At 30.1% G+C, this 12,861-nt stretch overlaps 1 protein-coding gene across 1 annotated transcript; it reads right to left on the bottom strand.

Annotated features, from left to right (window-relative positions):
- Positions 1-569: 569 nt before the first annotated feature.
- On the bottom strand, positions 570-5,231 carry LOC111307938 (mitogen-activated protein kinase kinase kinase NPK1-like). Its single transcript, XM_022906292.2, has 17 exons — positions 4,828-5,231; positions 4,711-4,749; positions 4,541-4,606; positions 4,336-4,446; positions 4,152-4,232; positions 3,993-4,070; positions 3,822-3,904; positions 3,374-3,455; positions 3,151-3,251; positions 2,913-2,952; positions 2,706-2,765; positions 2,586-2,632; positions 2,266-2,491; positions 1,944-2,177; positions 1,493-1,812; positions 1,335-1,402; positions 570-933 (listed from the first exon to the last, which is right to left on the bottom strand). The coding sequence occupies exons 1-17, from the start codon at positions 5,119-5,121 to the stop codon at positions 830-832; spliced, it is 2,034 nt and encodes a 677-aa protein (XP_022762027.2). The 5' UTR covers positions 5,122-5,231; the 3' UTR covers positions 570-829.
- Between the last annotated feature and the right edge of the window lie 7,630 nt (positions 5,232-12,861).

The following is a 12,861-nucleotide window of genomic DNA, read 5'->3' as shown; positions in this document are numbered from 1 at the left end:
AACAAAACAATGTCTTACGGTCAAATTATGTCCACACTACTTTAGCATTTCTCTTAAAATAATTTTGTCCAACTTAAAAGCAAGATTTGCTGCCCAATAGATAGAGGAAGATAATTGAAATACAAACCAGTAATCCAAATTCTTTTTTTTATAAATGAATTAATTTTTATTCATAAAAATGAGTATGAGGTTGTACTACAAACAAACCTAAATATGTCTTGAATTTTTCATTTTTTGGGCAAGCAATTGTTTTTTTATATAAAAAGCGACACAAGCCTTCAAATTTTGTGCTCTAAGTAGAGACCAAATGCTTTGGGCCACTAAGCTAAAAATTAGATTTGGACCCAACCAAAAATTGTGTACAAGTTAGTCTTTCCGCTCTTCCAAAGCCTAACAATAATTCTGTCTAATAACAAATAAAGCTGTAAAAATTATATCCAAGCAAGATGAGCTAAAAGCACAAAACATGCTTTCAACAAAAAAATTTTTTTTTTAAAAAAAAACGGCGTTTATACTTCTTTGTTTGAATCCCTCATCAATACCCTATACCAGTTTAAAGAAGAGAAAAGGGCAAAAAAAAAAGAAAAAGCATACACAAATGCTTATATTAAATTTCTTTTGCTGAACAACAATGGCATGATACCACATGGAAGAAGATTATACTGCCTTGCTACTCATGCATATGTATAATGAAGTGACCGCTACAAATTATCGGCACCATTCTCACCAAAAATAGAATACTGAAATGAAAAAACCTAATGGAATGGCAATATATATATATATATATATCCATTAGACACTGACACAAGTGCAGGTGAGTTGCATTCTTTTACTTGCCAGGAAATGCAAACCGTATTTGTTCTCTTTGTCGAATTAGAAACTTATCCTTTGGAGATGATGTCATCCCACCAACACCTGCCTGGCGCAACATCTCTGCAATGGATATTTTGCTTGTTATACACGTTTGAAGGGAATAACTTACCTGAATGCATATGAGCTTTAACTAAACATGGAATAAGCACAATGTCAAATTGGCGAAGAGAAAAAATATGATTAGGCCACTCTAAAAGGGAATAACTTATCTGAACACATATGCCTGGCCCTCTATCCAAATATGATTGTATCGTGGACGCTTAATTCACTCATGCCAAACACAAACTAGACCATTATGAATTCACAATTACGTTATTTAGAAAGTTGCATAGGCCCTTCTCATTACCTCACCATGTATGATGCAAAGAATTGAGAATTAATTTTTCAAGTTTCAAAATCATTAACTCACCTCTTAATAAGCTTAATGAATTTGAACTAATGTGCAGCAAAACAGAACTCACCTCTCTTCCTTTCAAGCTCTTGATCAAGCTCTTCTTTCCATCTCCTCTGTCTCTCAGAAAAGCTTGTGCTGCAATGTCATTCTCGGATTAGAAAATGGGACAGATATTTTTGCAAGTAAAGATAAGCTAAAGCAGACCTCAAAGAAGTATTAACAAACCTAGGACTGATTGTCTCCGGCTGGGCATTGAGCCCTTTCCATTCCCCAACAGAAGGTGGCTGAATTTCTTGCAGAGTCCTATCATGAACAACAGCAGTCTTTGACAAATGATTGGTATGACTCTTTGGGCTTGCTACCTTGGCAGCATCAGCAACTGCAGATAGTCTTCGGCTAGGAAGCCGCTTAGGTGACCTGTTTTTAGGAGGTAAGCTCAAAATATTTTCACCATTTGCAGTTCCAACAGGAGTTGGAAGACCACCATTCAATGTGTTGTAAAACTCTTCATACAGAGGAGATTGCAGCTTCTTCAGTTCTAAAGCCTGGCTAAATAATAGTACAGAATTAGTTTCTATCATACAAGACATCGTGGCCAACAAAAAAAATTAAAAGATGATCCGGTTTCTCATCCATTAAAGAAAGAAGATCATTGTATTTGTAAAACAAAACATACCTTTTCATCCAGGAAGGCTCTAATTTTTGACTCTGTAACTTCTTCATCATCATCACCTGCTGCTGGTCCACATGGAAAAGTGAAATCATTCTGCTCCTTACCATACATTCCAGGACTGGCAGAAGCTTCCAATGCTTCAACCAAAGACAAATTTACTCCATTTCTGCTTATCTCAGAACTTCGATCAAATTTGCATGGCCAATCTTCAGTGGGTTCGGACATGGGATTAAAGCTCTGGTGAAAATAAACAATTAAGCATTTTTATATAAGCTAATTGTAAACATCTGAACAATAATAGGTACTTCCAAGAACAGTTGATTACTTTATTCAAGTCAGCAGATGCTAAAACAGAGTTGAACTTTACTGAAGCGCCAAATTCAAGATCATTTTTGTCATCTATCTGACACATGTCATCATCACAACTGCTTGCCCTCCAATAGGATCCTGGTTCTGATAATTTCCCAGGATATACTGTAGAGCACATCAGACTACCCATTTCACAAACACCCTTTAAACCTGTGCAGGTTGGCCTGATCTCAGAATTTATGCTGTGACATCAATATAATTTCTAGCATTAAATTCAACCCAAATACAGAAAAAAAAATAAAAAATAAACATAATCCATGAGGTTGAGACACATACGAGCTCCTCAAGTTTATCCCAGATGCCATCACCAGATTTCCAGGTTCCTGATAGATTGACCAAGGAAGGTCAAAAGAATAGAAAGATCATACTAATAAAGCTAAATGCAATCAGACTTACCATAATTGAGCTACGAAACACTGCATGAGGTTCCTGATAGTTCCCAGTGACAAAAGGGTGCTGTGTTTATTTAGATAAAGACAATAAATTACAAGTGAGCAGAATTCTACTTATATAATCATATCTATGGCTAAATGCATGCATTACAACCGGTCTATGACTTCTATGAAAAATTCAGGTGAAAAATGGTCAATGATTTCAAATTACCTGCAGCAAGTCCGATGCACTAGGTCTCAATCCTGGTTCCCTGACACCAAAAATTATGAGTATAAGAGTGGATTATAACAAAATTGGAACTATTAGGAAAAAAAATTTTCTTGAACTTTATTTATCAGAAAACTCATTCATGATTCAACTATTTTATTGGCCTTTTTACAAAACCGAGAATGGATAAAGAAAACACAAAACTGTTACAACAAAAGAAACATAGATATCAAGAATGTACTTCTGTAGGCATTTTAACAAAAAGTCCTTAGCCTCAAAGGACAGATGCTCAGGAATTGGTGGATGAGATTTAGTTGTCCCAATATGGAAGAGAGCAGCAACCTGAAAGAAACACCAGTTCAGTCTTTAAACTAAGGAAAAATTACATACCAAATCCAGTCTACAATTAGATTATTCCAATAAATCATACTTGTGACGGCTTTATAGCAGCTTCCCGTACATACCTCCTGATACTGTTGACTCCATGGGGGCTTTCCAGTAGCCATTTCAATCACAGTACAGCCAACACTCCATATATCGGCAGAGCTAAGAAAGTGAAATCCAAAATTAATAAGCTCCTCATATCAGATAGCAATGACTACAAGATGGAAATTTTGGTTTATTCTAACCAAGCATATGCTGCAGACCTATATATCTTAGATTAGGAACAGGAGATTTTTTTAATGATTTATCTTAAGCTGCTTATTTTGTTTAACCAATTTTGTTTTAAGAAAGAAATAACTTAGCAATACATAAAAATGATTCTAGCAGCTGATCCCACAGACCTTTTTGGTTGGTAAATCTCAAAGGAGAACTTTCTTAGAGGGAAAAACAAATGAGCCATGATTATAGAAATGTAATCATCCTAATCTAGTCTCAAGACAAATTTGAAAAAGTGTGAACATCTCTTACAAGCTATGCCCAGTTTGGAGGATGACTTCAGGAGCCATCCAATACGGAGTTCCCTTCATTGACTTGGCACCATTTATTGTAGCCTGAAGAAGCAGAAAGCTATCACTCTAAATGAAACAAAATAAAAATCTTCTTGGATAAGAATAGAATAGAAAGAAATAGTTTTCTTACCAACTCGACAACTTTCTTAGATGCACCGAAGTCTGCAAGTTTGATGCAACCCTTGTTATCCACAAGAATGTTTGCCCCCTGAATATAAAGAAGCACAACATGAAATCAGACAGAAGCGTGGAAACGCACAACAGTTTTCAATGAGAAACAATGAAGTACCTTGATGTCCCTATGCACAATTCTATTCTTGTGAAGATATTCCAGTCCTAACAAAAGTTGTTTTGTATACATCCTTACAACCTGTTTTTTAGCAAATAAACAAGTAAAATAAGATCATCAGGGGCTCAGGGAAAAGGAGAAACACCAAACATTCAAAAAATTTAAGCACAAAACAATAACTTACAGACTCAGGGAAAGATCCAAACTTTCCCAAAAGTGAGGAAATGGATCCACCCGGTACAAACTCCAATAGAATATTCAACGAATCGTCCTCCCTTGCAGTGCCCAAATATCTCTAACAAACCAAAAAAAAAAAAAAAAAACAGCAAATAATAATTAATGAATTACTCACATAAAAATTCAAATACAAGTACAGAAACCATACTAACAACTATGTTTGGATGTGATAGATTCTGTAGTAGCTTCACTTCTTCTTCAAGCTCTCTAATATGAGCCTATCCAAAATAAATTCAATCAAACAAACAACGTTAGTCACTGTTTTCTTAAGTTGATATTTTTAAACCCTCTTTCAGAAGAAATTAAAAAATCCTTTTCTTACCTGCGTTTTCTCCTTTGAAGCATTTGCCGCAATCAAAACCTGCATCCACAAAAATATGATAGAAAAAATTTAAAAACAAAAGCAAAACATCTGCTCTCTCAATTAACAGTAACTCACCTGTTTAACCGCTAGTAACTCGCCCGAGTCAAGATTCATCCCCATATAAACCCGACCAAACGCTCCACAACCAATCAACTCGCCCTTCCGCCACCTGATAGCCGGAGCATCCGTTTTTTTAACAGGAGGAAGAGCGGGCGGCGCCGGGGGCTTAGCGAACAAGCCGATTCGCGATCTGCGAATGCTGGCACCGATCTTCTCAACAAAGCCTCCGAGTCTTCCACCGGCATCGTCGCCAGAGGTCGAGGACCTAAAGACTAAGGATCGGCGAACCGATCCAACAAAATCCTGCATTAGAGTGGAAAAATCTTTGCTTTTCGTTAGATATGTTTGATTAAAGATGTGTACGTTTTAGGGCTTGAGAGGGAGTGAGAAATTTGAAAGGAGAGGGAAAAAGGACAAGAGGAAAGACCTTTTAAAAAATAAATAAATAAATAAAGATATGGGTTGGCAACTTGGCTGGGTTGAACTGTTGAAGATTATTTTTTTTCAAAAGTTTTTGACCGTTAAGTTTGGTGGTTGTGGGGAAAAGTGGCGACCAGTTTAACGTTTCATTAAACAAAAATATATAATAATAATAATATTTGTGGACTTCGTAGTTTGGATTTCGTGGGCTGAGCCGGCCATGTATGAATTTTCTTTTATTTATTATTATCGTTATTATTATATTATATATTTTAATTATACTTATAAGCAAAAGCAAACTTAAGTTAATTTAATTTGAATCTATTAGATGATAAATTTAATATGAATAGAAAACCCTTTAAGTTAATTTCTAGATCTTCAAATGATTTTTGATTTGGAGTTGTATAATTCAAGATATAATCAAATTAATAAGTGGAGTGCAAAATAGAAGATAATTGCCCAGCTTGACTCGATTGATCCCCTAAGGGACAAAATTGATCCCATACTTGACAAGATCATCCCCTTTTATATAGGATTGATTGGGTGCTTTGAAGAAAAGATGTAGGTGCCTTAAAGAAAAAGACCGAACCTCTATAAATCTTTGTATTTGATTTTTTCATCCCTAAATTTTTTACACTTATTATTATTTATATTTGATTCTAGGCTCATTAATTGTTATTGATAGCATCACATTTTCATTAAAGAGCATATTGTTTTTAATCTTACATTAAATTATTTTGAAATCATTATTTGAAAAGATTTTGGAAAAATACAATTCACCCCCTTTTTAGATAATTATCTCATCTAAAAAGCTAACAATTAATATCAGAGCTTTGTTCTCTTTTTGTAAGTTTAACAACCTTGAGTAAAGATCTTATGGCTTAATTTAGGTTCTAAGATGGTGAGAAAGTCCTTAAAGCTTCTATATTCGATAAATATGAATTTTATAAATAGAGAATAAGGATGAAGGTGTTCATAATGGCCCAAGATTTTAAAGCTTGGAATGTGGTTGAAAAAGGGCTTGAAACTCTTTCCAAAGATACAAACTACATGAAGCAAATAATGGATGATGCAAAGGCTAAGTGCATTCTTTATGGAATTTTTTATGCTTACTACTTCAACTTAGTCTCAAATTACTCCACTTTAAATGAAATATAGAGGAAATTGGAGCAAATATATGAAAGGCAAACCTCTAACTGAAATGCATCATGTCTTATGGCATTTGAAGAACCGAAAGTAACCTCTAATTCTATTGATTCAAATTTATATATTTTTGATAAATTGCAAGAGGCTCACAATGAGTTGTATGATGAATGTGAATCAATGATAAGGAATTATAAAAAAAATGGTTTCAAAGTTGAATCTAATGAATAAATGCAAAATATATTTTAGAACAAAAATGAAAAGGTGAAAATAGATTTAAAAACCTCTCAAAATAGGTATGAAATTTTAGAAAAAAAAAATTTTGATTAAAAAAATTTTAAGTTTTGATGAATGAAAAATAAGAGCTTTTAAACAAGAGTTTAAGTACTAAAATGATTAAATATAAATTTTGTCATTTTCATGATTATACTATACATACTTGTCCTATAAAAGAGAGAAATTCTATTTAAAATTAGGCAAAGGATGAAGGTGTTCATAATGGCCCAAGATTTTAAAGCTTGGAATGTGGTTGAAAAAGGGCTTGAAACTCTTTCCAAAGATGCAAACTACATGAAGCAAATAATGGATGATGCAAAGGCTAAGTGCATTCTTTATGGAATTTTTGATGCTTACTACTTCAACTTAGTCTCAAATTACTCCACTTTAAATGAAATATAGAGGAAATTGAAGCAAATATATGAAAGGCAAACCTCTAATTGAAATGCATCATGTCTTATGGCCTTTGAAGAACCGAAAGTAACCTCTAATTCTATTGATTCAAATTTATTATTTTTGATAAATTGCAAGAGGCTTACAATGAGTTGTATGATGAATGTGAATCAATGATAAGGAATTATAAAAAAATGGTTTCAAAGTTGAATCTAATGAATAAATGCAAAATATATTTTAGAACAAAAATGAAAAAGTGAAAATAGATTTAAAAACCTCTCAAAATAGGTATGAAATTTTAGAAAAAAAAAATTTTTGATTAAAGAAATTTAAAGTTTTGATGAATGAAAAATAAGAGCTTTTAAACAAGAGTTCAAGTACTAAAATGATTAAATATAAATTTTGTCATTTTCATGATTATACTATACATACTTTTTCCTATAAAAGAGAGAAATTCTATTTAAAATTAGGCAAATGATGAAGGTGTTCATAATGGCCTAAGATTTTAAAGCTTGGAATGTGGTTGAAAAAGGGTTTGAAACTCTTTCCAAAGATGCAAACTACATGAAGCAAATAATGGATGATGCAAAGGCTAAGTGCATTCTTTATGGAATTTTTGATGCTTACTACTTCAACTTAGTCTCAAATTACTCCACTTTAAATGAAATATAGAGGAAATTGGAGCAAATATATGAAAGGCAAACCTCTAACCGAAATGCATCATGTTTTATGGCCTTTGAAGAACCGAAAGTAACCTCTAATTCTATTGATTCAAATTTATATATTTTTGATAAATTGCAAAAGGCTTACAATGAGTTGTATGATGAATGTGAATCAATGATAAGGAATTATAAAAAAATGGTTTCAAAGTTGAATCTAATGAATAAATGCAAAATATATTTTAGAACAAAAATGAAAAGGTGAAAATAGATTTAAAAACCTCTCAAAATAGGTATGAAATTTTAGAAAAAAAAAAATTTTTTGATTAAAAAAATTTAAAGTTTTGATGAATGAAAAATAAGAGCTTTTAAACAAGAGTTTAAGTACTAAAATGATTAAATATAATTTTTTTCATTTTCATGATTATACTATACATACTTGTTCCTATAAAAGAGAGAAATTCTATTTAAAATTAGGCAAAGGATGAAGGTGTTCATAATGGCCCAAGATTTTAAAGCTTGGAATGTGGTTGAAAAAGGGCTAGAAACTCTTTCCAAAGATGCAAACTACATGAAGCAAATAATGGATGATGCAAAGGCTAAGTGCATTCATTATGGAATTTTTGATGCTTACTACTTCAACATAGTCTCAAATTACTCCACTTTAAATGAAATATAGAGGAAATTGAAGCAAATATATGAAAGGCAAACCTCTAACCGAAATGCATCATGTCTTATGGCCTTTGAAGAACCGAAAGTAACCTCTAATTCTATTGATTCAAATTTATATATTTTTGATAAATTGCAAGAGGCTTACAATGAGTTGTATGATGAATGTGAATCAATGATAAGGAATTATAAAAAAAAATGGTTTCAAAGTTGAATCTAATGAATAAATGCAAAAAATATTTTAGAACAAAAATGAAAAGGTGAAAATAGATTTAAAAACCTCTCAAAATAGGTATGAAATTTTAGAAAAAAAAATTTTTGAATAAAAAAATTAAAAGTTTTGATGAATGAAAAATAAGAGCTTTTAAACAAGAGTTTAAGTACTAAAATGATTAAATATAATTTTTGTCATTTTCATGATTATACTATACATACTTGACCTATAAAAGAGAGAAATTCTATTTAAAATTAGGTAAGTATGGGTTTCAAAAAGAACTAGAGACTTTGACACTAGCTCTTAAGGACCTAAAGCAATTTGGGTACTAAAAATCAAATGAGCATATCTCTTGTATGTGTGCTAGAGTAAGGAGCTACAATATGCTTTTGAAGATTAGATACTCTAGACATACAATTAAAATGGGTAACCTTTAAGTCTAATATTTATTTAAAGAGTATTTGAAATCGGTTACTTATTCTTGGTTGAATGTTGAAGTGCTTAATTATTATATTCTTTATGATATATCTTGATTGATTTAAATTGTTTTAAAGAAAATATATGCCCACATATGCTATTTTAATATTGCAAATTTGATTGAAAATGATTATATGTTATAATTTGCATGATTTTAAAAAATATGATCTTGATTGTATATGTATTTATTTTTGCTCTTGAATGTATGATTTTAATAATTCCTCATGCTTGTTATTGTGTTTAATACTTATTTGCTTGAGATACATTTTTAGGAGAATTATGTATGCTCTAATGGATTTGTGGGGATTACATGTGAATGCTCTTAATATTGGGATTGTATGAATGATCTTGATATTTTGATATTGTTTGTGAAATTGACATTATTGGGAACTTATGCTTATACATGATTATGTATATGAATATTGGATATTGATGATGTCATACTTTATGAAATTATTATTAGTGTTTGATGTGATTAATTGTGTATTAAATTATTTTTATATTTATGCACAAATTTAGGAGGAGAACTCAAAACTTAATGATTTTAAAATTTTAAGTTTTGCTTTGAAAATAATTTTTGCTAAAAGTCAAGCTTGAAAATATGAAATTTTATTTTAGCAAGTTTTTAAATGTAAAAAGAATTTGAATATATTGTGTTCAATAATTTAAACTTGCTCAAATGAAGAAACTTGATTAACTTGCAATGATTTTTATTTTTTAAAGTTTTAAAAGATTTTAGAGCTTAAAAGATCAAATCTTATTTTTGAACATACATGGGCATAAAAACCATTTGGATAATTTCAAATTGTAATATAAAACTTTTCTAAATAGTTTAAAGAGCTTAAAATATATTTTTAACATTTTTACCCATCTTAGTAGCCTTTTTCAAGAAAATATAAGGTTTAAGAATTGACTTTTTGATTTCCTTGCTTTTAAGGCCAAATCACCACTTGAACAATTTTGTTAATCAAAACTTGTTGAAATGGTTAAAAATAATTAAAAATGGGCTTGACTAGTTTTGATATTTATTAAGGTATTTTTCAAGCAAAAATGAGTTTTAAAGTACAAAAATCAAAATCCTAAACATAGTAAGCTTTGAATGGATTATCCTATTTTTTTTAAAAAAAGCTTAGATTGATTAATTCACTTTGATTAATATTCATGCCTAGTTTTTGATTGCCTTGATGTGATTAATATTTTTTTTACATGAATATTTGTTTAAGATGAATATTTGAACAGGGCTATAAATTGGCTATGTTGATTTTCTTGATCTTGAAATTGATTTAACTCATAGGTTATGAATTATAAATTTGAAATTTATATAAATGTTCATTGATTAAGATAATTGAGATGGCCTATACCAAATTGTGCCTAAATCTTGCTTATATATTTTTTTAATTAGGTATATTGCTTATGTATTTATATATGCTTGTATGATTTTGATTGAACTATATGATTGAATACTTGCATACGTTTAAGTTAAGTACATTGCTATACATTGAAATAATTTGGATTATAATTAAATGATTATGCTTTCTTTATTTCTTCACTATAGCATATATGCTGATCAGGTTTGGAAAATCATGCTTTTATAATCTTTGTTATGACATGATGATTGAACCTCATTGCTCATTAGTACTCATGATGCATTACATATGTATGAGCTTATGGTTCTTATTTTAGATAGGTTATGCTTATGAAATATTGGTTTTATCATATTAGAATTATTGATTAAATCTTTTCATATGCTTGAAATATGTGTAATCTTTGAAAGTTGTTGGATTACTAATGAATCTTTTGAACTTTCATTGATGCTTGTTTAGTATGTTTATCCTTGCTACTTATACCTTTCTACAAATTGTGTGTGCCTTGAATTGATTGCTCCTTATTTAAAAAAAAATCTTAGAATACAATTTTTCTTGGACTAAAATGAGTTGTTTTGTGATAGCAATTAGTATTCTTCTTGATAATATATCTTTAACAGTTAGTATCCTTAACATTTGGTATGAGCTTAAATATATGTGCTTGAATTTATGCTTAATTGCCATTTATGTTTTAAGTTCTAAGCACATCTATAATAACATGATTTATGAGTAGATTGCATATTGTTCATTTTCTTTTGCTTATAAATTTCATATAGTAAAATTGACAACTTATGCTAAAATACAAAAAATGAATACATTAGAATACTTTTATGCTTTTGTGTTTGAATACATGTATTTGAACTTGATTGTGAACATCATTTGATTACATGCATTCAAAAATACTCTTGATATTATTGGTATCATGCATTTTATCCTATACCTTGAATTAATCTCTCTTTCTTTTGCTATGACAAAAAAGAGGTAAGTTTAAAGATATTTTTTTATATGCTTATAGTAATTGATATAGCAGCTTAAACATTTGGTAAAAAGAGTTTAAACAAACAGGGGGAGAAATGTTTTATGAATATATTTGCTAATACCTTTTTATGTTTATTTGCTCATGCTTTTTTGCTATACAAAAATAGGGTGAAATGTTTGGAAGACATATTTGTTATGCTTGATATACATATATTTTTGTGGGCTTAATTTTTATATATGCTATAACATATGTTAGTTTTGCCATGAGTTGGATTAGGATGCATAAGTTGAGAGAGAGTTTTTCAAAATGTTTTAAAGAAAGTTTTTCATTAAGTAAATTTATCTTTAAGTTTTGTCATATAAAAAAAGGGAGATTGTTAGCCTTGAATTGATCTTTATTTTGAAATAATAAAATATTAAGTTAAATAAGCTTGATCCATATTTTGAAAAAGATTTATTTAGTACAAGTTCTTAAGTTTTATTATTTTTGTACTAAATAAATAATATGATTTTTAAAGTTTAAACAAATCTTTCTTTATGTGTTCTTATTTCTCAAATCAAAGGTATCTTTAAACACTATTTATTTGATTTAAATGGAAGTCCAATTGTTGATTTTAAAATGACTTATTCATTTGGGACTCAATACAATTTTGATAATATTGGTTTCGAGAAATAGCTTAACTTAAGAAAGTTGTTTTATAAAAACAAAGTTTTCCAACATTAAACTTGTTTTATTTTTCTATATTAATTCAAAAATTTTAATATTTGAATTTTATATGGTTGGAAAGCTCTTTGAATCAAAATCAAAATTTTCTAAGAAAAGATTTTGAATTTTTAGTAGACACTTTGTTTTTGTCTAAAAACTACACAATGGCTAGTTTTGAAAATTCATTATAATTTGTATACAATGAATTAGGTAATGAATTTTATATGGATAGAAAGCCCTTTAAGTCTAGATTCTAAATCTTCAAACATTTTTTTATTTAGAGTTGTATAACTCAAGATATGATCAAATTAGTGATTAGAGTACAAAATATGAGATAACCAGTGACATTGTTCATCTAGAATCATTCAATATCCAATATCTGGCTGACCCAATCAATTGGATACCAAAACCAATTGATCCCCTCTACTATAATGGTAAAAAATTGAGTGAAATTCAAGAACCAATAGATCTCCTATCAATACCAATCAATCCATTCGTCCCAAACAAGCTCCAATGATTAGTTGCAAATGAGAAAAACATGGTTTTTCATTTCCCATTCTCAATGGCTATTTCTTCAATTCTTCTATAAATTGGGCATTCCAACACACTAAGAAGAAGAGCAAGATCAAACAAGTCATATTTTCATTCTCTCAAAGAAATCAAGAGTTTGAGAGATTAAATTCAATATCCTTTGTATTTCTTGTATCCAAAATATTGTTGTGTCTCGTTCATCATTTTCTTTGTACTTTA

This window comes from Durio zibethinus, chromosome 22 (genome assembly GCF_047325235.1).
Source record: "Durio zibethinus cultivar Kanyao isolate XHJ-2024 chromosome 22, ASM4732523v1, whole genome shotgun sequence".
NCBI lineage: Eukaryota > Viridiplantae > Streptophyta > Magnoliopsida > Malvales > Malvaceae > Durio > Durio zibethinus.
Note: the sequence above shows the minus strand (reverse complement) of the source record. Positions and strands in the feature narration are given on the sequence as shown.